The 20,594-nt window shown below is 51.1% G+C and overlaps 2 protein-coding genes across 3 annotated transcripts; both read right to left on the bottom strand.

Annotated features, from left to right (window-relative positions):
• Positions 1 to 1,074: 1,074 nt before the first annotated feature.
• Positions 1,075 to 12,001, bottom strand: POPDC2 (popeye domain containing 2). 2 transcript variants are annotated; one of them, XM_040596394.1, is made up of 4 exons: positions 11,493 to 12,001; positions 9,031 to 9,139; positions 5,371 to 5,872; positions 1,075 to 1,522 (listed from the first exon to the last, which is right to left on the bottom strand). In XM_040596394.1, exons 1-3 carry the CDS (start codon positions 11,981 to 11,983, stop codon positions 5,417 to 5,419), a joined length of 1,056 nt encoding a protein of 351 aa, XP_040452328.1. In that variant the 5' UTR covers positions 11,984 to 12,001; the 3' UTR covers positions 1,075 to 1,522; positions 5,371 to 5,416. The 2 variants fall into 2 exon arrangements, with proteins under 2 accessions (XP_040452328.1, XP_040452329.1); XM_040596395.1 differs by having other exon boundaries at positions 5,509 to 5,872; positions 11,493 to 11,983.
• Positions 12,002 to 17,460: 5,459 nt separating this feature from the next.
• LOC121089047 (cytochrome c oxidase copper chaperone) lies at positions 17,461 to 20,159 on the bottom strand. Its single transcript, XM_040595807.1, has 3 exons — positions 19,928 to 20,159; positions 18,060 to 18,170; positions 17,461 to 17,664 (listed from the first exon to the last, which is right to left on the bottom strand). Exons 1-2 carry the CDS (start codon positions 20,044 to 20,046, stop codon positions 18,086 to 18,088), a joined length of 204 nt encoding a protein of 67 aa, XP_040451741.1. The 5' UTR covers positions 20,047 to 20,159; the 3' UTR covers positions 17,461 to 17,664; positions 18,060 to 18,085.
• Positions 20,160 to 20,594: the final 435 nt, after the last annotated feature.

The following is a 20,594-nucleotide window of genomic DNA, read 5'->3' as shown; positions in this document are numbered from 1 at the left end:
CAACAGAGCATGGTAAGAACCATTAGCAGGATGATCCCCAGGCATGGGGCAGCCCCATTCTTCTGCCCTGGGGTGACTGCAAAGTTAAACAGTGCAAGGACCTGTGTACACCATGGAACCCACATACCCACCACCTCAGAGGCCTCTCCAGACCTCAGCAAGAGTGCCAGATCCCAAGGGCACAGATCTCACCCAGCTGAGACTTGCATGCCATGCCCAACCAGTCTCCTGGGCAGCCCCTGCGTGAGCAGCCCAAGGCAGGTAGGGCTGCCTCCACCAGCCCCACACGCAGAATGGCCGGGCACTGCCAAGAGCCAAGAGGCACTGAAAAATGCACTGCCCTGTGCCTGCTGATGGAGAGAGTGATGCTCCTCACTCCTTCCCTGGATATCTGCCCTGCAGAGGCTCATACCCTCGCCGCCCAGGCTGGTTGCACCAGGCACTGTGGGACAGAGGATTTCTCCACCAACACTGCCATCTCCAGTTCCCTGACAGAGGAAATGGCCGGGGAAGCTCATCAGCCAAAGCCTGTTGCAGCAGAACTTGAAAGAGGCCTTCCATTTCCATACTATTTTCATCTAAGATATCACACTTCTTCCTGCCAGTGGCTGCTCTCCCCAGAGACATTTTGTACTCACTCATTTCTTCACTTGGTGCATGCACCCCACGGCTGTCCCCCTCTGAGCAGAAGCGAGACAAAAAAAAAAAAAAAAAGGGTTCAGGCTCTCCTTCTTGCCTACACCTTCCCCCAGTCCCAATTCTTCCCCTTTCTTATTCCAAATGAATCAACTCAAACAACCAACCTTTCGCCAGAAATCAGTAACTTCTTTGAGAAGTGGTGCTTGTCATAAATGAGAAATGTTAACTCCTGGAAAAGTAATTTCTCATCTTACTAAAGTGGATGCCAGTGAGATGCATGATAGCACATCTTCTTATCATGCTCTCCATTGCAAGCCCATTACCAAAGCTGTCAGGCAGCTCATTTTCCCCTGTCCTTTCCCCTCTGTGCCTTGAGATCACCTCAAACCTTTCGAACAGTATTGTCTCCCTCTCCAAATCCTCAAACACCAGCAGTTTCATCTCTGATTTTAATGGCAATTATTAAATCAAAGGGAACACAGATTCTGTGAGCAGGCTGGTATCGCTTGCAGCAATATCGGTGTACCTTGGTATCACAGCTGCTGACGCACCTCAGAGGCAGGACTAGAAAACAAACCGTGGAAGCACACTGGGGCAGGCAGCTCTGGTGAACAACCATGGGGTGGGAGGTGCTGGAGTGTCACACCGCAGTCTCACGCGTGTGCTTCATGTGCTCCTGCGTGTACATGTCTGCAGGTGGATGTCTCAGCGCATGCTAAAGAGTGTCTCTGGTCAGAAACCTGTGTGAGCGTACGCTCCTTTGGAGGGGCTTCAGGATCATAACAGCCTGTTGTTCCCTAGAGTTCGGGGGTCTGAGTGGGAGCCAGAGGAGCTCGTCCTTTGCAGAGAGGATGGGGAGAACTCCGGAGAAGGTTTCCAGAGGCTGCAGAAGGAAAGCAGTGGAGAGGGGAGGAAAATGAGAGTGAGGTGGGGGAGAAAAAAAACAAACCACCATTATTATCACAGGAATAAACCTTAGTTCTAAATTTTTACAAGACACAAACCTCATGGAGCCCACCATTACCTTCCTTCCCCCCCAACCCCCCCGCCTAAATCAGCATGCGTAACTATGTAATTCTTCAATATGTGATAAATCAGAAAATGCGGTTACAGACCCATTCTGAGACAGCAAAACCACCCCACCCACCCCCTGCCCAAAGGGCCTGCAGTGATACTGGCGAAACAAAGTCCACAGCTCCTTTGATTTTGCTCTCAAAGCAAGTGTAAAATGATTCTTGCTATCTTAGACCAAGTAACAGGCCATCAAGCACCCACCCACCCATCCATTCACCTCACCCACCAAACAGAAAGCCAGCCCCACGACGTAACTGTGTAAAACTAGGTAGCAACAGTTCCACATCTTGCAAGCACCTGATAGCAACAAACTAGAACAAATGTGGTATGAAAAGGGGAAAAAGCAGGTGACTTTTGGTTGTTTGAATATTCATGCAAGGAATAAAGCTTAGTTTGCTATGGAGCGTTGAGCTATACGGCAGTACCCTGTTAAAGCAAGCGTTGAACAGAACCTTTGAACCCATTTCTTTTAAACAGGCAGCCTCTAAGTTATTGATGTATCTCTCCTCCTTAGGCAAAGAACGTGCTCATCAGTGGGATATCACTGTCTTGCTCATGAGACTAGAAACTTCAGGAATGGTAAGAATAGTAGGCCAACATATCTCCCAGGAATATTTTCTTCTGCGTGATCTTTGCAGCACTTTGGGCATTCAGGAACTGCCCTCCTGCACTGTGGTATTGCAAGGTGGCCATTGTAGTGACAGAAAACGAAAAGGAACGTGATCCATAGAAGCACTTGAGCACGGGGAATTTAGAGAGCTGGAAGGTGATTACCCGGGTCGGACATTGCTGGGGGAGGAGATGAAAGCACAGACAGGGGAAAGCCCCAGGGGAGCTCTGACCTCTGGGACCACAGGTATCACTTACTTTGAACAACAACACTGCAGGGAATATCCCTATTTACTATGGATGTTGTCAGCACTTCCAGGGAAACGTTATGGGAGTGCTTTCCCTGGGCCAAGGCAGACCTGCTCAGATCATCAGCTGAGCTGTGGCAAGTGCTTGGCCGAAAGGGAGAACTGCAGCTCCTCTGTCTCACTGGTTTTTGTGATTGTATCACTAAATTTTACTCAAGTCGCTGTGGAGTATTGTCCGGTTATGACAACTGCTGCTGTACTGCTGGGATGGAATGCGATTAGGATGCCCAGGCAGTAAGCACAGTAACAAGGAAGCGCTCATTCCGCTGTTATGAACACACTAAACAGAGTTTGTGTTTCCTTGTCTTATTACCTTAGAAATTAAAATACCACACTGGCAGACAAGCAAAACCCTCCTCATCTCCCACCCCAAATACTGGCCTCTGAAACATTTGGGCTTTTATTGCAGGTCTCCACTGCAAGTATCAGCACACCCTGATACCGCCTCATTCACAAGATCTAGAAAGACAAAAGCTTCCAGCAACACATTTTAAAAGAGTTGTGTGAAAGGAAGAATAGCTTTGTGCTGTGTTGCAGGAGCTTTCCCCAACACACATGTACACATACACCTCTTGTGTGTATGTTCACAATATTGACTCATTACCAAAAATGGGTGGAAATGATTCAAAAAAAAGCTACGGTGTTCCTTGCCTCCTCCGTTTTTTTTAATTGCATTTGACATTCTGATTATATGAAACTTGATCAACTAGGAGAATTCTGCCAATAACCTGAGGATGGGTATCCTTCTGCTGAGAAAACAAACTACAACCAAAGCATAGACAAAGAGACTTCACATTTACAACACTATCTGCATTCATTCTTGATTGCATGTATTCATCAGATTTGCCTGACAGTTAGGATGGCTGTCTCCTAAGTGATTCAGTGCTCCTGTCTCTCCAAGTAGGGACTGAAAAAGCTGCAAAATCATATCTCCAGCAGTCTACCAAAACCAGGGACTTCACGTTCCTAGGAATTCTAAGCTAGAAAACAAATGATGATTTTTTTTTAATTCTTCTCTATGCCTCCTTTTTTTTAAAAAAAAAAAAATAATCCCAACAACAGAGAGCCTAAGCAAAACTCTTGCTGACCTTTTATCTGATTCAAGCAAAACTAAATACACTTGTTCCTTCCCTGGCCAGTTTCTTCACATCCCAGATTTTAAATCTGGAGGCATGGAAGCAGTACAGGAACAGGCACGTGGCTCAACACAAAGCAGAACTGTAACTGCAGTAAACAGTAAGATCTTCCACTCTTTTAAAAAATTAAGAAAAGCAACAGGATAGAACAGCAAAAAAATCGTCTCCCACCACAGGGCTCCTGCAAATAGCAAGTGCTGCCTGTCCCACGCAGCCTTTCCATGCAGAGGACCGGTGAGGGACGGTCCCCTTGCCACCACAGTGGTGAGGCTTGTGCACGAGCGCTGCAGGGTAGGGAAAGTTACTGCAGACTTGTCAGGGCTCATGCCAGGAGTCATTGTGTCCTGTTTCATGCTGCCTGCCAGTGATGAGTCCACAGCCCAAGCATTCGCAGCCCAGCAGCAGACCCACACGCGTGCAGGGAAGACCCGAGTGCCGTGGTGCACTTTGTTCAAGGATGTCTGCTGGAAGATGGGCTCCCCAGCTGCAGCCTAGCCCTGCAGCTTCCTCCCTGCCACGCAGACCCAACTGGGACACATGCAGTGGTCGCTTCTAGGACAGAAATCCCAGTCCCAGGCTCGGTTGCTGGTAGCTGGATGCCAGAAAGCAGCTATTACGGGGTGGCAGCAGGAATGCACATTTCGAAGTCTGCAGCTGGTGTGCAGCAGCTGCCTAAAGCAGCTCAGTGTGGAAATTTTCTCTTGGCTATTTAGATCTGAATTTAAAGCATGAGCCACCCTCCTGTCTATTTCTGTTTGCCTGTGTAGCTCTTCTGCCTCAACATCCACAAGGCCCAGGATTTTTTCCCTTGCAGCGTAAGGAGGTGGCATTTTGGAAGACAGCATCTTATTCCCACTCACCAGAAAGCAGTGTTTGGGGCACATTAAAACGATGTTTAACCTGTCAGTCCAGGGTGGCTGGAGGCCAGAGCTGTACCACACAGGGCAGCGTTTTCAGTACCTCACTGATCTGGCTGAGACAAAGCTCAGCAGAAATAAGGACAGAGCAAACGCTGGGATGAGCTGCGGTGTGCAGCAGGGGGAAGGGCTCTGAGCTTTCTCCCCCTGCCCAGACTAAGCACTTGCAGGCGGTACAGCCACTCCTCGCTATCAATCCACTGTAAACCCTGGAGCTGTTTCTACCCCTGTCAGCATCTCCTGGGTTGTCTGCTCTCTCACCTGCACATGTCTTCCTCAGCTCAGCACTGGAATATCTCCAGGCACAGCTCTAGCTCATGGTGAACCAGGCTGAGCCCTATGGCGTCTCTGCAGGCAGCTGTGTACTACCCGCCAGCCTGGACACTGTTTCAGTTTCTCCTGAGGGATGGGGAAAGGACAGGGCAGGGAAGAGTTTCCTACAGCCAGGTTACCGGCCCTGCTGCCCCACAGTGCAGCTGGTGCCTGGAGTCAAGCCTCTACCCTGCTGCTTTTCCTTAAGGAAATCACACAGCTCAAGCCCACCTCCTGGGATTTCTTGGGGCAGCAGGCAAAAAAACACTGCAGGGGAGCAAACCCACAGCAAACGAGGGCGAGAAGCTGGGGGCTGCCGCTCTGCCTGGGCAGTTGGGTCACGGGAAGGACTTGCTTCTGCAAGCGGGTACTTACGCGGGGGTCCCACACAGGGTGAGGCATGCCCGTGCCAGGAGTGCCCTCACTTCATATACTCCCCTTCGCTCACATAGTCCATAAAAGACCCCGGCAACTCAGCAAAATCTTCCAAGACAAGACTGGTGGAGTCCTCACCCAGCAGGTCACTGTCGGGCCGGGATGCCCGGGGGCGCGGAGCTGGCGGTGGTGGTGGCGGTGGCTGCGGAGGGGGCTCAGAGACAGCCTGGCCAGAGGCAGGTGGCGGCTCCTCACAGTCCTCCGACTCCCCCTCCGAGGAGGCTGGCCCGAGGACGTGGTAGAGGCTGGGCAAGCGGATGTCGAAGCGAAGGCCAAACTTGGCAAACAGCTTCTCGTTGAGGGAATAGAGCTTCTCTGAGATGTCGTAGCCCAGGTGGGAGGAGAAGAGCCGGGCAATGTAGCGGTCCTTCCTCAGAAGGAGATACAGCTTCTTCCTCGGCCAGGTGATGAAGCTGCAGTCGGTCTCAGCCGTCAGCGTGACCTGTGGGGCAGGGAGGGAGCGGAGTCATGCCTTGGGGCTGCGTGCTTCTCTCCAGTGAAGGCCCCCAGCCCCTCCGATGCCCGCACTCCTTGGAGGCAGCAGGGCTGGAGAGCCAAATCGTCCAAGCTGAACGATCAGATAAATCCGTACCTGCCTCTGTTTCCTCTCCCCAAGGAGCCACAGACCAGTTTTTCCTATGCACTCAGTGGCATGCCCTTGCTTACCCTAGCCACGTGGCTGGCTACGTTTCACCCTCCCGCTTTCAGATGATGCTCCCCATTGACACTCGAGCGATGTAGCTGAAACGAGCAGTGCAGCACAGGCAGCCTGCTCCCTCTAGAGAACTCTTACAGAGCGGGGTGTTTCTGCATGCCCAGCGGGCAGCCCTGTGGCAGGCGGCTAGCCTATCCCGCTGCCAGGTTGCCCCTGCTCCAAGAAGGCCACCTGGAAGGCTCACCTGGTCACCCTGTGCCAGAGGGGTGTCCTGTCTCACCAGCTCTGCAGGGCACTGTAGGGCTGAATGGCCTTGAAGGACATGGGGCACAGCTCGGTGAGAGAGGAAATCAAAGGGGTTTACTGTGTTTGTGTGTAGGTAGGGAACTCACCTGAGGTTTTGTTGGGTTGATTTTAGAGAACATTTTGTTTTGCTTTGGGTTTTGCCAATGCAAACTCCTCCCTAGCTATAAGACCACATTGTTAATAATAATAAAAAAACATTATCTAAACCATAACTGTATATTGTAAATTAATAATAATAATGATAGATAAGAAACACAAGAAGGGTCAAACTGCCTTGGGCCAAAGAAGAACATCCGGGTGTAATGGAGACACTGGCATGTGAACGAGTGCTGGAGCCAAAATATCCTGGGGGCTCCCTTTCCCTCTCTATCCAGGGGTCTCCTTGGCCAGCCATCATGGCAGAGGGCCACTGGGAAGCTGAACACAGCTTGGCTGCATGTGTGTGTCCTTGGGTTTGATATTTAATGCCATTGCCATGCAAGCAGCTGCCTTATGAAAGAAATATAGGAGATAAAACCTGAGAACTTTCCCAGGCCAAGGTGAGCAAGAGGAAGGGTCACACGGAAACTGAAATAACCAGAATCTCATTTCCCTAACCAGCTTCTGGCACAGTGATCAAAAGCCTCCACTTCTTGTGAGGGATTAAGTGAGATGTAATAAGAAAACCTGCCTCCTAACCAGGACAGCAGGGCAGATTTCACTCGTGAATCCCCCCCAACAAAGCACTCCGGCATCGGCAGAGCCCATAATTCAGCCTTCAGGGGAAAGTGCCAGCCCTGAAACCCCACTCCTTCAGGCACTGGGAACCAGCAGTCCTGTGGGAAGAAGACACAGCCAAAGTAGAAAGCTCAAGGAAACTGGCTCTCCTTGTAGACTGAGTCACCCTTCTGTCATTTTTCAGTGGGCTCAGGATTGAAACTGCTCAACCCAGAGAGCCATGGGGAAAACTTGGGCAAGAAAAACCTTTTATGCCCTCCTCCAGCAAAGCCTCAGAGCCAAATGTGCACTTTTTAAACCAAATAAGTTGAGAAATGCCAGAGTGTTATTAACTACTCAGGTAAGAGGGACTAGTGGGTCATACAGCTGCCAAAAGCAGCACATCACCGTGGCTAAGCACAGCCATCAAGAGTAACGTCCTGGCAGGAACATGGACTGGTAAAGCCTCACCTGCTCGATCCTGGTTTCACACAAGCTGCCGCTTCTTCATGCTCCTCAGTGCCCCACCTAGGCCTCTACCTCCCCATCCTGGGCCAGGCACAGCCAACCTCCCGGACCAGCCCTGTCTCACAGAGCAGGAGCCAAGAGCGTGATGCTGGCAGGGCTGGTGCAGCCTGGCACCAGCTTGCTCCCAAGCTGTCTCACCTACCACAGATACAGACACTCAGGAGGTCTGGAACATTCAGTTCCACAGAAATCAGCTCAGAAAGTGCTGCAGAGGTTTTCGCAGGTTGCATGCCATCCAGATGGCCGTTTCCCTGCCGGGAGCACTGCGCAGCCATCCTTCTCTCTGCTCGACTCTTAGGCAAATTACAGTCCAGGACCTAGCAGCAGACTGCTGCCGGATCGAAGCCCTGTGCAAAACATGAGATACCGCCACCCCTAGCACAGCCATGCTGTTGTTGCCCTCTCTACCCCATCATCTTGGCCCCACATCCCTATTTCTTCCCATGAGCCGTAGCCCTGTACCACAGTCATCCATCTCCTGCCACTGTTCCTCTTGCAAGTCAGTGGCAATAGCATGGCCTTCAGGAGCGACCACCGTGACCCTTTCACACATGGGCCAAATTCAGACCCAAGGAAAGCAGATTCGGAGAGCTGGCCTGCTTTAACCAAGCCTGAGCATGACTGCCCTCATGAGAAAGCATCATCATTCCTTCATGACTGCCCCATGCCCCCAAGAGATTAGCAAAATCCCTTTTCATATGCGCTAACCAACATATTCTAGATTGACAGCCTGACAGGGATCAGCCTGTCCTGGGGTGTGAGTTAAAGGCAGAGAGATGTGGGCTTCAGTAACCTCCCCCAGAGGGAAAGCCAAGCAAATACTGTGGGGTGTTGACAGCAAAAGCAAAATCCTTTCAGTTGCTGCAAATAAGAATTGGTCTGGCCTCTCCGCAAGGGATTCTTCTGCTCAGAAAGAACCATATTCGGGTGTGAATCATCCCTTCTGCTTCTCCACCCCAAACACATCACCATCAAAAACTTCTGTGAGGAACAGGATATTTACGGATTTACATCACTGCAGCATATTGTCATGGCTGCCATCCTGATGCTGGAGCGATGCACCCTGCTAGCAGCATGCAGGGCAAATGCATCAATACAGGTACCAGGGGATGCTGTAATGGAAGAGTGCCAGTGATCCAATACCTCATCTCCCTGCTAAACCGAAAGGAACACCATGCTCCACCCTCCCTCCTATCAGCTGATAGTAGGAGCAGCACTGAGGTCTTCAGAGGAAGTTAAGAGAAAAGGTAACACAGCTGATCACACCATCTCGTGCTGGCTAAACCATGAGGAAGGGGAGGGAAGTATTCCCAGTTAGCTTTGAACGGCACAATGAGCCCCTCCGTCCCCTTCTCAGACATGAAACGAAGCAGCGAGGAGCAGAGCTGGGCTGCTGCGGGGCCACGCGGGGTTACCTGGAAAGTTCCTTCCTCAGAGGGTCGCAGCGACTCCCATTCTGGAGAGTCCAGGAACTGGTACGGAAAGACATAGTGAAGGAATTGTCCGTCCTGGCTCACTCGGACCCTGCAGGGAGGACAGATGAGGTGCACAGGCTTAGGCCACAAAACAGATGTCACATGAACCTGATCAGCTTACACAACGGGCAGGCAGCCGGTCCCACCAGGGAGGAGAGGACTTCTCATCTCATGCCTGTCTCACACCCGCTCCGGGACAGGTGCAGATGCTTCGGTCTATGGGACTGCCCCTCCTTCCTCTGTGGGACACGTTTGCTGCCACTTCCCCATAACCCGTTTTCTGTTTCCTGCTGCAAAGCAGCCCGCACAGGTGCAATGCCTGGTCCTAAACCAGGGCTTCTCAGCCCGCCAGACTGCTGCTGCTTTTCAGGTTCGTCTAAGCCAGCTTGTGGCTCTTTGTACTTGGATCTTCTTGTCCCCAGGGTTGCACGAGAGCATTCCCTACCTTGATGCTGAGAAGCTGTTACACCCAGAACCCCCTCATTCCTGACACATCATGCTGCAAGCTCAGTTTGCTGCACATTACTATTTGTTCTCTCTTGGCCTCCCAAGTATCCTTTTCTGCTGCTTTTGCTACAAGCGTCTACCAGTGTCAAAGTTGAACTTGCACGGAGCTCTGCTGTGGGAGCAGAGGAGAGCTGCACAGGCCTGGGGCAATGGCAGGGCACTCTGGAGCTCTATTCATAACTCTGCACCACCAGATTTGGGGCCTCTTGCCTCCCTGTTGCCACATTCCTCCACTGTACAATGCACAAAGGCAATTCTTGCTTTCAGGAGTTAAGGCTCAGTTCACTGTTGGCTTCCAGCCAGCTGGGAACGCTGCTTGGAAGGGTCAGGGATCACAAAGCAGGTTTTCTGATCCAGGCACATCCTGCATTTCCAAGTCCCCCTTGTCTGGCTATTGCTCAGTTTAAGAAGGGGCACCGTAACAGCAGCAACGCTCTGCTGAGTCAGCAAGGACCTCACAAGGCAATAGAGGGGGTACCAGGAAATGCAAATCCAGTTGCATCTCCACGGAGCATCCTATACGTGCCAAAATGCATACTTCCCACTGCAAAAGAGAGCAGCACAACTACCCCACCAGCCCCGGCTTACTGTCTGTTGCAGCACTTCCATGCCCACAGAGCAGCGTCGGATTATCCAGTGCGGGGCAAGACAGCACAGACTCTTCCTCACTAACATTACTTGCAGATACGGTAAACTTCAGAGCAGCTGCTCAGCGCGGGTGTTTCGTAAGGGGAAAGAAATGTAATGAAAACACATGTACCCAGTTTCCTCCCAGCGCTTTGCCATTCAGCACTGGTCAGTGGTCTCAGAATGCTCTTACATTCTACAAAGGGACAAATAACAAAAAGATGAAGGACAGCCCTTCTTCTTTACACACCCGCTCACCAGAGAGGATGGACCACTGCAGTAAAACACAAGCCCCAGGTGATGCTGGGTTTGTCTTCCCAAAGGAAAATCCTTGTGAGACACACTCCTACAGCTCAGCACTGCTCCCGTCTACAGACCTCCTTCCCTTCCCACTCTCACCTGACATTAGTGGCAAGTGCCTGGCAGCGGCTGGGAAGCCAGTATCATCACTATTCGCAAGCATTTGGATTTCACAAATCATTAAGAGATACGCTCACTAAGGCACGGCACAGGAGCTCAGATGAACAAACGCTAGTACTCCATCAGCACAGTTCACTCAATAATCAAATCCCTAGTGTGACTATCTAGAGGTCCCTGAGGTCCTCCTCGGTGGTCCAGAGGAAGGAACATCATGAATGCATGAGGACACAGGGAAAGGCAGAGGCCTGACGAGGCAGGATCCACCCCTGGAGTGCTCTCCCTTTTGATGAAATGACCCTCAAAGTGAAAAATGTCACAGCCCTAGGACTTGAGGTGTTGGCAGCAGGGTGGAACCTCTCCCTGAGCACTGCTGGCCACGGGGGCCAGGGGAACTGAGGACTCAGCATTCTCAGTGCACAACCATGCACATCACAGAGGCGTGTCTGGTACCCCCAGAGACCACAGGTCCAGACACGCTGCCTCCCTGCCTCAAGAAACACTCTCTCACAGCCAGCCTGCTCCGATCAGAAATAAAACCCCTTTAAAATGATGGAGAATGAGGTCAGGATTCCCAAACAGTATCACAGGCAAGGCTGAGCCGGCCACTGTACTGCGCATAGCATGATCCTGCAAACTGTTCCCTGAAATACTCTACTTTAGAAGAACAAAAGCAAACAAAAAGTGACCCCCAGAAGTGGGTTACCCCCCCCAATAATCAGATGCATATCTCAAAGCCCCTTCAGAGGAAGGAAACAATCCTCACCCCAATTTCTACAGAGGGCAAAAATACAACAATAAGCCCCAGCGCTCTGCTGTCAGACTTTGTTCAGAAACCGGAGAGCCTTTACCTGCCAGACAGCAGCAATGAGAGGCGGTCAATGGGCGTCTTGCCCTCCACTGCGTAATTCTGGTCTCTGACTAGTGACTGGACTTGTTCTTCACAGCACTTCACGATTTCTTTGTAGACTTCCAGGGGCACCTGCAAGGGCAGGTACATGGTCTTGTAGAGGAGGTCAAACTCTTCTGGGATGGTGTCTCTGCGGAGCCGGTAAGCCAAGTGAGCCAGCTGAAGCAAGCAGGCGAGGACGAGCACCATGTTCCAGGTGAAGATATCCAGCCCGCAGGCACTCAGCCAGCCCCACAGAGCATAGCAGAAGTAGCCTGGGGCCAGGAAGCCAAAGATATAGAGGGACCCAAAGATGCCACTTCCCCCCATGTAACCCAGGAGGACGATGCAGCTGGCCAGATGGTAGGCTGCTCCCTCCATAATCTCCTTCCAGGCATCACACACCGGAGGCTGGAGAATAGCCTGGTCCCAAGAGAGGCTGCTTGCGCTCATCCTTCCCCACTCCCCACCCTCCCCGGCCGTCCTGCGATCAAAGCGAATTGTCATACACGAAGGGTGCTGCAGAGGTCTGAAACCAGAGCTGCTGGGTAGCTGTTCCTCCTCCTCTTGAGCACCAGCCGGTCCCACAGCAGCACGCTTCAGAGTGACATGTTAAAGCGCTGCTGAACGCTTTTGCACCCGAAAAATCCCAAAAGGGCTCGTTTCTCCCCTTTGTGGCTCACAAACCGGTGGCTGGCCCCCTCCTTAGCCACACCAGTGAGAAAAGGAGCTGGCAAATATGAGGCCAAAAGAGCTCAGTCAAAGAAAGAGGAGAGGCCATTAGCTGGAAAACTTGCAGCCAGGACAGAGATCTCGTTGCACTGCCTCTCTCGCTGCCCTCCGGCAAATGGAAATAGCGACCGTGAGAGAGCAGCGGAGGGAGCTGGTGTGGAGCGTGGAATGTGTATCACTTGGCAGCGCAAAGGAGAGAGACCCCAAATGGATAACCATGTTTGGAATTGAAATCCAAGGAGCAAAAGCAGCGAGGAGAACAGAGAGCAAGCACGCACCCGATACTTAACATAACTCAGGCGCCCAGATAAGCCCAGTGCAGCGCGAGGAGGGGAAGCAGAGGGGAAAACAACCAGCTTATCGCGGTGAGCTCCAGCCAGCCGCGGGGCTCCACGCTCCTGCGAGAGGGTGACTTTCACCCAGCACAAAAAAGGGAAAAGGTCACCCCCGTCTCCTGCTGTGGCTCGTAGCGGTGGCAGGGACTTAGCTAAAGAAGAGAGGCCGGTTCTCGAGAAAAGCTTTCCATCCAGGCGCTGCAGCACAGCCTCCCCTTGCTCCAGGGAGCTCCATCTCGTGGGGTGTTGTAGACCAAGGGGCACGACGTAAAGCTCTGCATGGGCAGTTGCGATTGCAAGGGACAGAGCTAGAGTAAAGGAGCCGTTGGGACCCAGCTGCATCTATCACGAAGAGCCTATCCTGCCTAAAACTTTGGCAACGTAACACTTGGAAGTGTGTTTTGTGGGGAAATCCTAGTAGGATTCTCCCACCTCACAGATAACAGGCTCCGTTGGGAAGCATCCTTCGGAAACACTATCTCACCTTTTTATTGTTCATAGCTATTTGGACCCCCCCGGCCATTCATTTAGCGCAAAGAGGAAAGCAAACACTTTTCCCTTGTGTAACCCAGGGCACAGGCACGAGAGGCACCCGCCGAGTTCAGTCCTCCGTGGCCAGCTACAGAAAAGGCGCATAAAGGCAATTTCTCCCTTGCTTCGAGTAACACGTTATCAGTCATCCAGGCAGGATCTGCCCCGCTGCCAGGAAGCAGTTACATTTCAGGCATTGACGCAACCCGCACGGTCAGTCAACAGTATGAGGTCAGCCTGCATGGGTCAGTGGAGTAGAGATAGGGTTTCAGGGGTGGTCGTGTTTCAGGCCCAGCTCGCAGCTGCCCTGCCTAACATGCCATTCCCACTGGCACCATTCGCTTAAAGACACACGGGTCGCCGCTTCTACTCACAGTGCTCTGGAATAACACTGTCTGCTGGGCGAGGCTGAAGCAACACTTGATGGCAACCTTAAAGAATTCATGGTCTCAGGCAGTACAATCTATCTCTACAACAAGTCCACGTGCAACACGGGGCGGTACGACTCCTGAGGGCAGCCATGCCATCTGGACGGGCTGCCATGTGGGAAGGAAAGCAGACAAACTAAGCTTTGCACAAGGGATAAGTACAATCCACTCAGAAAGATGCTTTCCATTGCGAAGTGAAACAGGGAACCATGTCTCCAGTGGTCCCTTATTTAAGTGAAGAAATAAATCCTACTGGCTGAAGCAGAGCAAGGCTCAGCTGCAAGAAGTATGGGGGAATGAAGGACTTCATTTCTCTTCGCCTCCTCTGCAAAGAGGGAAAGATGATCTTATAGCCAAAGCACTCCAATAAAAATCTTGGGAGCCAAGTTCTGTTTTTCACATGGTTGCCATGTTCTCGCTAGATGATCCCAACAACTTGTCTACCTTCAGGTCTCCACGAATAATCAGTATTACAAGGGGCCCTCTCACCAGGCTGACATTTGACATAATGGGGAGATGGGACATCAGGGTTGGGAATGCTTACAAGAAAAGATACTTTGCGTAAGATCTGAGAGACAAAACTGAGCTGCTGTGAACAGCAACATACAACTGCATTAGAGGAAGCATTCTGAGGAGCAACATTGCAATTCCTCCCACCAGTCCATACTACCAAAAAACTTTTGCACCAACACCAAAGAAAGCAGGGAAAATAAAAGTTACTGATTTCACTCCTCAGTTAAGTAAATTCCTAAGCTAGAAAGTACTCCAGAACACAATGTTAATAATTCATTAAGACAAAGAAGGTAGTTCCTCTAGCATCTTCCAGGACACTGGCAGTGGCGTTGCAGTAGCCCCAGGACCGTGCACTGGGACCAGCGCCACGGGCGAGGACAGCCCGGTGTGACTTCCCGCGGACGGCAGCCAGGAAGCTTTAAACCCACAGCAGTAACAGAGCAAAACTCTCACTAGAAACTGCGACTTGTCTGCTGGGGCTGAACGTGACACTGCAGAGAGAATGATAGAGCCTTTTGAACGGCAGATGCCTGGGCACATGCTAGAGGTTAATTCAGGTTTTTTTAAAGGGAGATTTGTAAAGTGTTTGAACCACCAAGGCTCAAATCTTTCTTTCTCCCTTGAGAGTACCACATCCATACAGACTGTTTTCACAGAATTTTCAGTTTTCTACCCAGTAAGAAAAGCTTCTAATTTTCCAGAGAGAAATTTTATTTTCATGCCTTGCCTTGAATTAGAATACATGCCTTCCGTTCAGGGATGCTAGGGTTCAGCAAGTGTTCAAAAGCCAATAGTGATTCAAGGGGAAAGCCACACAAGCATTAAAAGGGAGACACCGAGGCCCAAAACAATTTGGAATCAAGAGAGCAAGTGCAGAGAAAACACATGAGCAACATTAAAGTTCTTCCCTGGAAGAAGGCATGTAGGCATTACAAGAAAAGGAGTCCGTGAAGAAGAAAAACAGACACGTCAAGCTTTTCAGCACTGGAACTGGCAGTGTGTAAACAGGTACTCCACTGATTTCCCTACTTACAACGAATTCATCCAGTAACACTTAATATTTAGCCCCACACAATGATGCAATCCAGGTGCAACCTGCACTATGTTTGGCAAATAAATCCTCTGTCCTTGAGAGCAGCACGGCACTGAGAGATTATCGGCTCCAAATCTCACAGCAGCTCAAGGACTGGCTATTTTGCCCATCCTCAGGAAGTCTACAGGTTCACTACTGATCCCGTAAGCTGAAAACTAGTCCAATCGTCTGTGCCAAGGACACTAAGACCTTAGTGGCTGAAAGCCAGGGAGGGCATAATCAGACATCTCCTTTTTGATTTATTATATAGTGCATCACTGTCACCAGTCTGCAAAATGGTTACTTCCACACTAATAAACCCTGTGACTCCAAAATATCCACCTGTAGTTTCAAATCGCATTCTATTTACAACTGTTGGGAAAGGTCTAAGCCTGCTCCGGACAAGCTCATGGAAAATCACAGAGGGACAAAGGCAGCACATACTCTATTTAGTTGTCCTGCTGCATAGTTCAGTCAAGTTTCCTGCTGCTGTCGCGTTTCACACCCTTGCAGGTACACCGACACACTGTGCAGAGCAGCATCTGTCACCAGTTTCATCTGTGAGTAGTAACACAGTGTCAGTAACTCCCACTCCCCGAGTCAAGGCTTGAATTCGCCCCACAGGAGCCCTGCGGTAACAAATGAAGCCACCCAGCAAGACACGGGATTTGACAACAAGGTTTTTCTGTTGTTTCAAGGATGGAGCTGTTCAGTACCTGTTGCACACCGGTATCACAGCATCCCACTCATCATCTTTCTTCCAAAAACTTTCCAAATTATCTACCGTGCTTTCACTTTCAAGTAAAAGGCCAAAAGTCCCATGTCTTAAGCTGATAGAATTTGTGTGAAATTGTACAGGGACCTGTTTTTAATTTTCTTAATCTGATTTAAACAGCACTCCATTCTCACTCGACCACTGCCAACCCCTGCCCTGATCATTAGTCTGGCAGCATTTTCACAGCTTACCCAGGCTGGATGTGCTGCCACAAAGCTGGTAGCCACCTTCAGTTCAAGCTCTGACATGCATCAATTCAGCAATAAATGACTCATGCAAGTTCCTACCTCAAGACAGCGAACACCAAGAGGAGCACCAGGTCCTGCTCCCCAGCCAGCTGCAGTGCCACAGGCGGCTTTGAGGACTCTTTGCCAGAGCTACACCCGCGTCCCTTCTCTTAGGCTGGAAGCCAACATGGGCACAATTCTTGCCTCGAGACAGGAGTGGACAAGCAGCGCAGTGATGACTTAACAACCTAGCTTGTCCCTTGCAAGCAGAGCACATTTCCTCCAGCTCCTGAACCTTCACGAAACGTAGCCAGAAGCAGAGTCCAAACTTCCCTCGCACAACCTGTGAGTCTCAGCAGAGGCAGCACCAAGTGTCACGTACCGAAATTTGCAGCCTGTTCATTGCTAGCTGGGAATTTGCAGGGCCCAGCAGGCAGAGGAATCATGACTGCACCCATCCCACCAACAGGATCGAAGCCAAGAGGAGAATCAAGACAAAGCACAGATTTTGTATCCTCAATTTCTGAAAGCTCAGCAGGCGAGGAAGCAATCAGTGATGCCACCCTAAGCAAAGTCAGCTCACCAACAGAAGAATGTTAGGGTTGCACAATGACATATTATGAAACCAAAAGAAGTCCCACACATGTAACAAGCTACCAACTGCACTTTTTTTACTCTAGATTGTAAGAAGCAATCAAAGACCACAACCACCTTCCTGCTGTCATGTCACACAGATGAGATAAAAAAACCAGAAAACAAAAGTCCATGCCCACCTAGCACAAGACCAACCCAACAAAAACTGGGCATAAAAGAAGTTTTTCTCTCAGGGAAGTGACGTGATACATACATGCTGTCCTCTGCTCCCTTTCCCTTGAAGAACTACTGGCTCAAGAATTTGAATTTGATATGGACAGTACTTAATGAAGCATGAATCCTAGGGTAAAGCTAATCAAAAAAAGTTGGAAGAATTCTAACAAATCCAGTTTCAGCTCTAAGAATAAAGTGTATTTTGTAAGGCTGTGCTCATCTTCGTACAAATACAGTTATACCTACCGTCAGAAACGGCACTACAAGCTTCAGCATAACTTTGTGAAAGCAGTAACAGGGCAGAGTTACTAGCACCAATTCTCAACTTGCATCAGCAGGAAAACCCACCGAAGGCCCATCTGTTTAACCACGCCACCAGAGGAATCAGTATTCTCACGCCGATAAGTAAGCAGGCTTTTCTCATTCTCTCCATTCCCACAGCACACCGTTTGCAACGAGGAGGGCACTGTCATTTCTTTACTTAGAAGAAATGGAAGTCAGGAACACTAGCCATTTTCAGACTTTTATTACGAGGAAAAAAATGTATTTTCTACAGCAGTGCTCAAGAGCTAATAGTGGAAAAGCCACAGACATGACGCACAGTCTGTCATTAGTCTCTTCATAGATTCTTTGTTTATATTTGTTCTTTGACGTAACTTGCAGGAGTAATTTATTTCACAGCTTGCCAGAACACAGCCACACCACAGACATCATCTAGAACAGAGAGGAAAGCTTCAAACACATGGATTTCCACTGGATATTGAGGGACAGTTCAATAATCAACAAAACCCCCCTAGCAACAAACCCACAAAACCCACACCCCACACCCCCCTAGCATCAGAAATCTAAGATGAAGTTCAGCCGTATTAGAAGACAAGAGGCAGAACCATACTCTGCTGCTGGAGAGCGGCTCACAAAGGCTGTACGCTGCCAGAAGGCTTCATCACCTTCACGAGGACAGCAGTACTTACTCCAGCATCAGTGAGGATTACTTTGCCTTCCTTAAGGAAGACACTTTTGCCATCATGAACAGTACTCTGGGCCTTCCAGTGGCACCAGCTGAGACGCCAGGGCACTTCAGAGGCAGAGGTTCCGAAGGCTATACTCACCACATTCACAGTCCTGCTCATCTCACTCATATCTTGAAGCCCAGAGCTCTCATGCACTCTTTGTGAGCTTCAATTAGGTGCCTACAATTTTCTTCCCCCTTCTCAATGATGCTGCAAAACAAACAAAAAAAAATTTCCAAGGCTCAACAGCAAAACGTTTGCTTACTATTAGTCAAAGCCACCGAACTGATAAGCTGCTGGGAACAATCAAAAATCCCTGTTAGGCTCCAGAGATCTTTTTGCCTATCCTGTCCAGGGTAGTACTTATTTGGGAAGTATAACACTATCTCAAAAAGTTGCCCAAGTCTGGAGCTGTGCACTAAAACTCTGATGAAACGCATAACAATTTCCTATTAACAGGCCAGTGTCTATTCTGGGAAAGTCTAGACTGGGATTTGTTATACAACAGGAGGCTCTTGCATCACTTCATCAACTATGCTGATCTTGTCAGCAACCTGTTTCAAATCATTCAGTACTGAAACAACGAAATTTCTCCAGTAAGTGACCATTACAGAACAGGACAACCAGTAAATGACGTTTTAGTCCGGCTTCAGTTGGTATTTAGGGAACCCGCAGCAAAAAAACTCTGTCCAGCTACTCTTAAAAAAATACGTATTTATCACACATGGTAACTTTGGGTGTCACTCACCCATCCAAGTGTCTAATACACACATTCAAACAGCTGTAAGGCCCTACCACCGTTGGTGTATCGTGCATACCGCAAAAGCAGAGCGCACTGCTCTCCAACCGACTGGCAGAGCGCTTCCCCCAGAGGCGGGGATTCCACCGCTGCCGTCAGCCCTCATCTGCCACATTATGGCCCTGGGTGCCAGAGGAAGAAGCTACCAGACTGTGAATAACTGAAATATTTTATTTTGCTAATCATTTAAGTTTTATTACAGTAAGTATGGACAGGTCTGCTGGCTGCCCAGGGCAACTCCATCTGGGCAGGGCCTTGCATCCTACCACCCTTTGCTGAGGGGGCCCTGGACTCACCTTCACTACCATGGAAATAGACACACACCCCCCAACTTTAGCAAAAATACAGTTTCCAGTATTATGTCACCTACCGAATGACACCTGTTACACCTGTCAGGTAAAAAAAAAAAAATAATAAAAAAATTGGGGCACCAAAATAGTTTCTTTAAGCTTTAAAGATTTACTCTTAGACAAAGGAGGGCGTGTTTCACGACATTCCATAGGTCCTATGATCGTGACTAAGCCTGTACTTACAAATGCTGCTATATGCATCGTCAAATCTGAGAAACGTCATCCTCTGTGACCGAAACCCCAAAGTATTTTATTTAAGAGAACAGCACTGATAACCAATTAAGCACTAAACATGTTACTACCTGCTGCTACTTGCTGCTTCAAGTCAGTCAACATTGTGAAGATTTGCAAGCAGCATTAACAGCTAATCTCTGAAACCTGTTTTAAACTAGGGCTACAAATATTAATCACTTCATTTCCAGTTTATCCTCTTTCTCCTCCACACTCTCGCTCCTCTCCTGGATGCTCCAGCACCCTCCACCGGGTTGGGGAGAGCTCCTAAAATCACCTCAAAAAAACCCCAAAACAAACAAACAACCAAAAACCTCAGCACCTGGCAGGCACTGAAACTCCTAGAAAACGGCACCAGGTGGGGCAGGGGCAGCAGCCCCGGCGGGGCAAGGGCAGGGCACGGCAGCACAGCAGCCCCGGCGGGGCAGGCCGCACGCACGGCCGGCCGAGGAGCGCCGTGCAAAGGCCTCAGCAGCCCGGGCCGGGCCGGGGCGAGCCCGCGCGGGGGGGCGCCGCCGCCGCCGCCCCAGGAGCCCGGGGCCGCCCGAGGCCACCCCCGAGGCGGACCCGCCCGCCGGGGCCCTCACCAGGCGTCCCGCGCCTTCTTGGTCTCGGGGCAGGCGCAGCAGGGCTTCAGCGGCTTCTTCTCCTCCCGCGCCTCCCCCGCTCCCTTCGCGTCGCAGCTGGCGGCGGCGACCGTCGACATGGCGGGCGCTTCCCCCGGCAGTGGCGCAGCCTGCGGGTGAGGGAAGAACCGGGCGGAGGCGGCCGTTAGCGCTGCCCCCCTCGCAGCCCGAGCCAGCCCCCGCCCGCCCTTACGCGCCGGTACCCGCCCGCCGGGCGCCGCGCCGGAGAGACACCGCCGCGCTGCTCCGCCTCGGCGCTGCCGGGCTCCGGGGGCGCGGGGCGGCCCCGCCGGCCCCTTCCTGGCCCGCGGCACGCTGGGGGGTGTAGTTCGCCGCGCTCCCGCCCTGCCCGCGCCCGCCAGGGCCGGCCCTCGCCCGGCCTGAGGCGGCGCGGCCGCGGCGCCCGTCCGTGGCCAGCGGCCCGCGGGAGCGGGCGGCCCTTGGCGAGGCAGACGGCGCAGGGAAGGGGGCGGCAGGGTGGGAAGGGGCGTCAGCAGCTGCGGGCACCCGCCGCGGCCTTAGCAAGCGCGGCAGCTGGCGGAGAGGGCGTCAGTGCTGCCGCTGCCCCGCTCCAGCGTGAGGAAGCCGCAGCCTGCTACCTAAAGCTCGTGTTTTCCGACTCAGGCGG

The sequence above is a fragment of the Falco naumanni genome, chromosome 5, assembly GCF_017639655.2.
Source record: "Falco naumanni isolate bFalNau1 chromosome 5, bFalNau1.pat, whole genome shotgun sequence".
Taxonomy (NCBI): Eukaryota; Metazoa; Chordata; class Aves; order Falconiformes; family Falconidae; genus Falco; species Falco naumanni.
The sequence above is the reverse complement of the archived record's forward strand: the minus strand, read 5'-3'. Positions and strand labels throughout refer to the sequence as shown.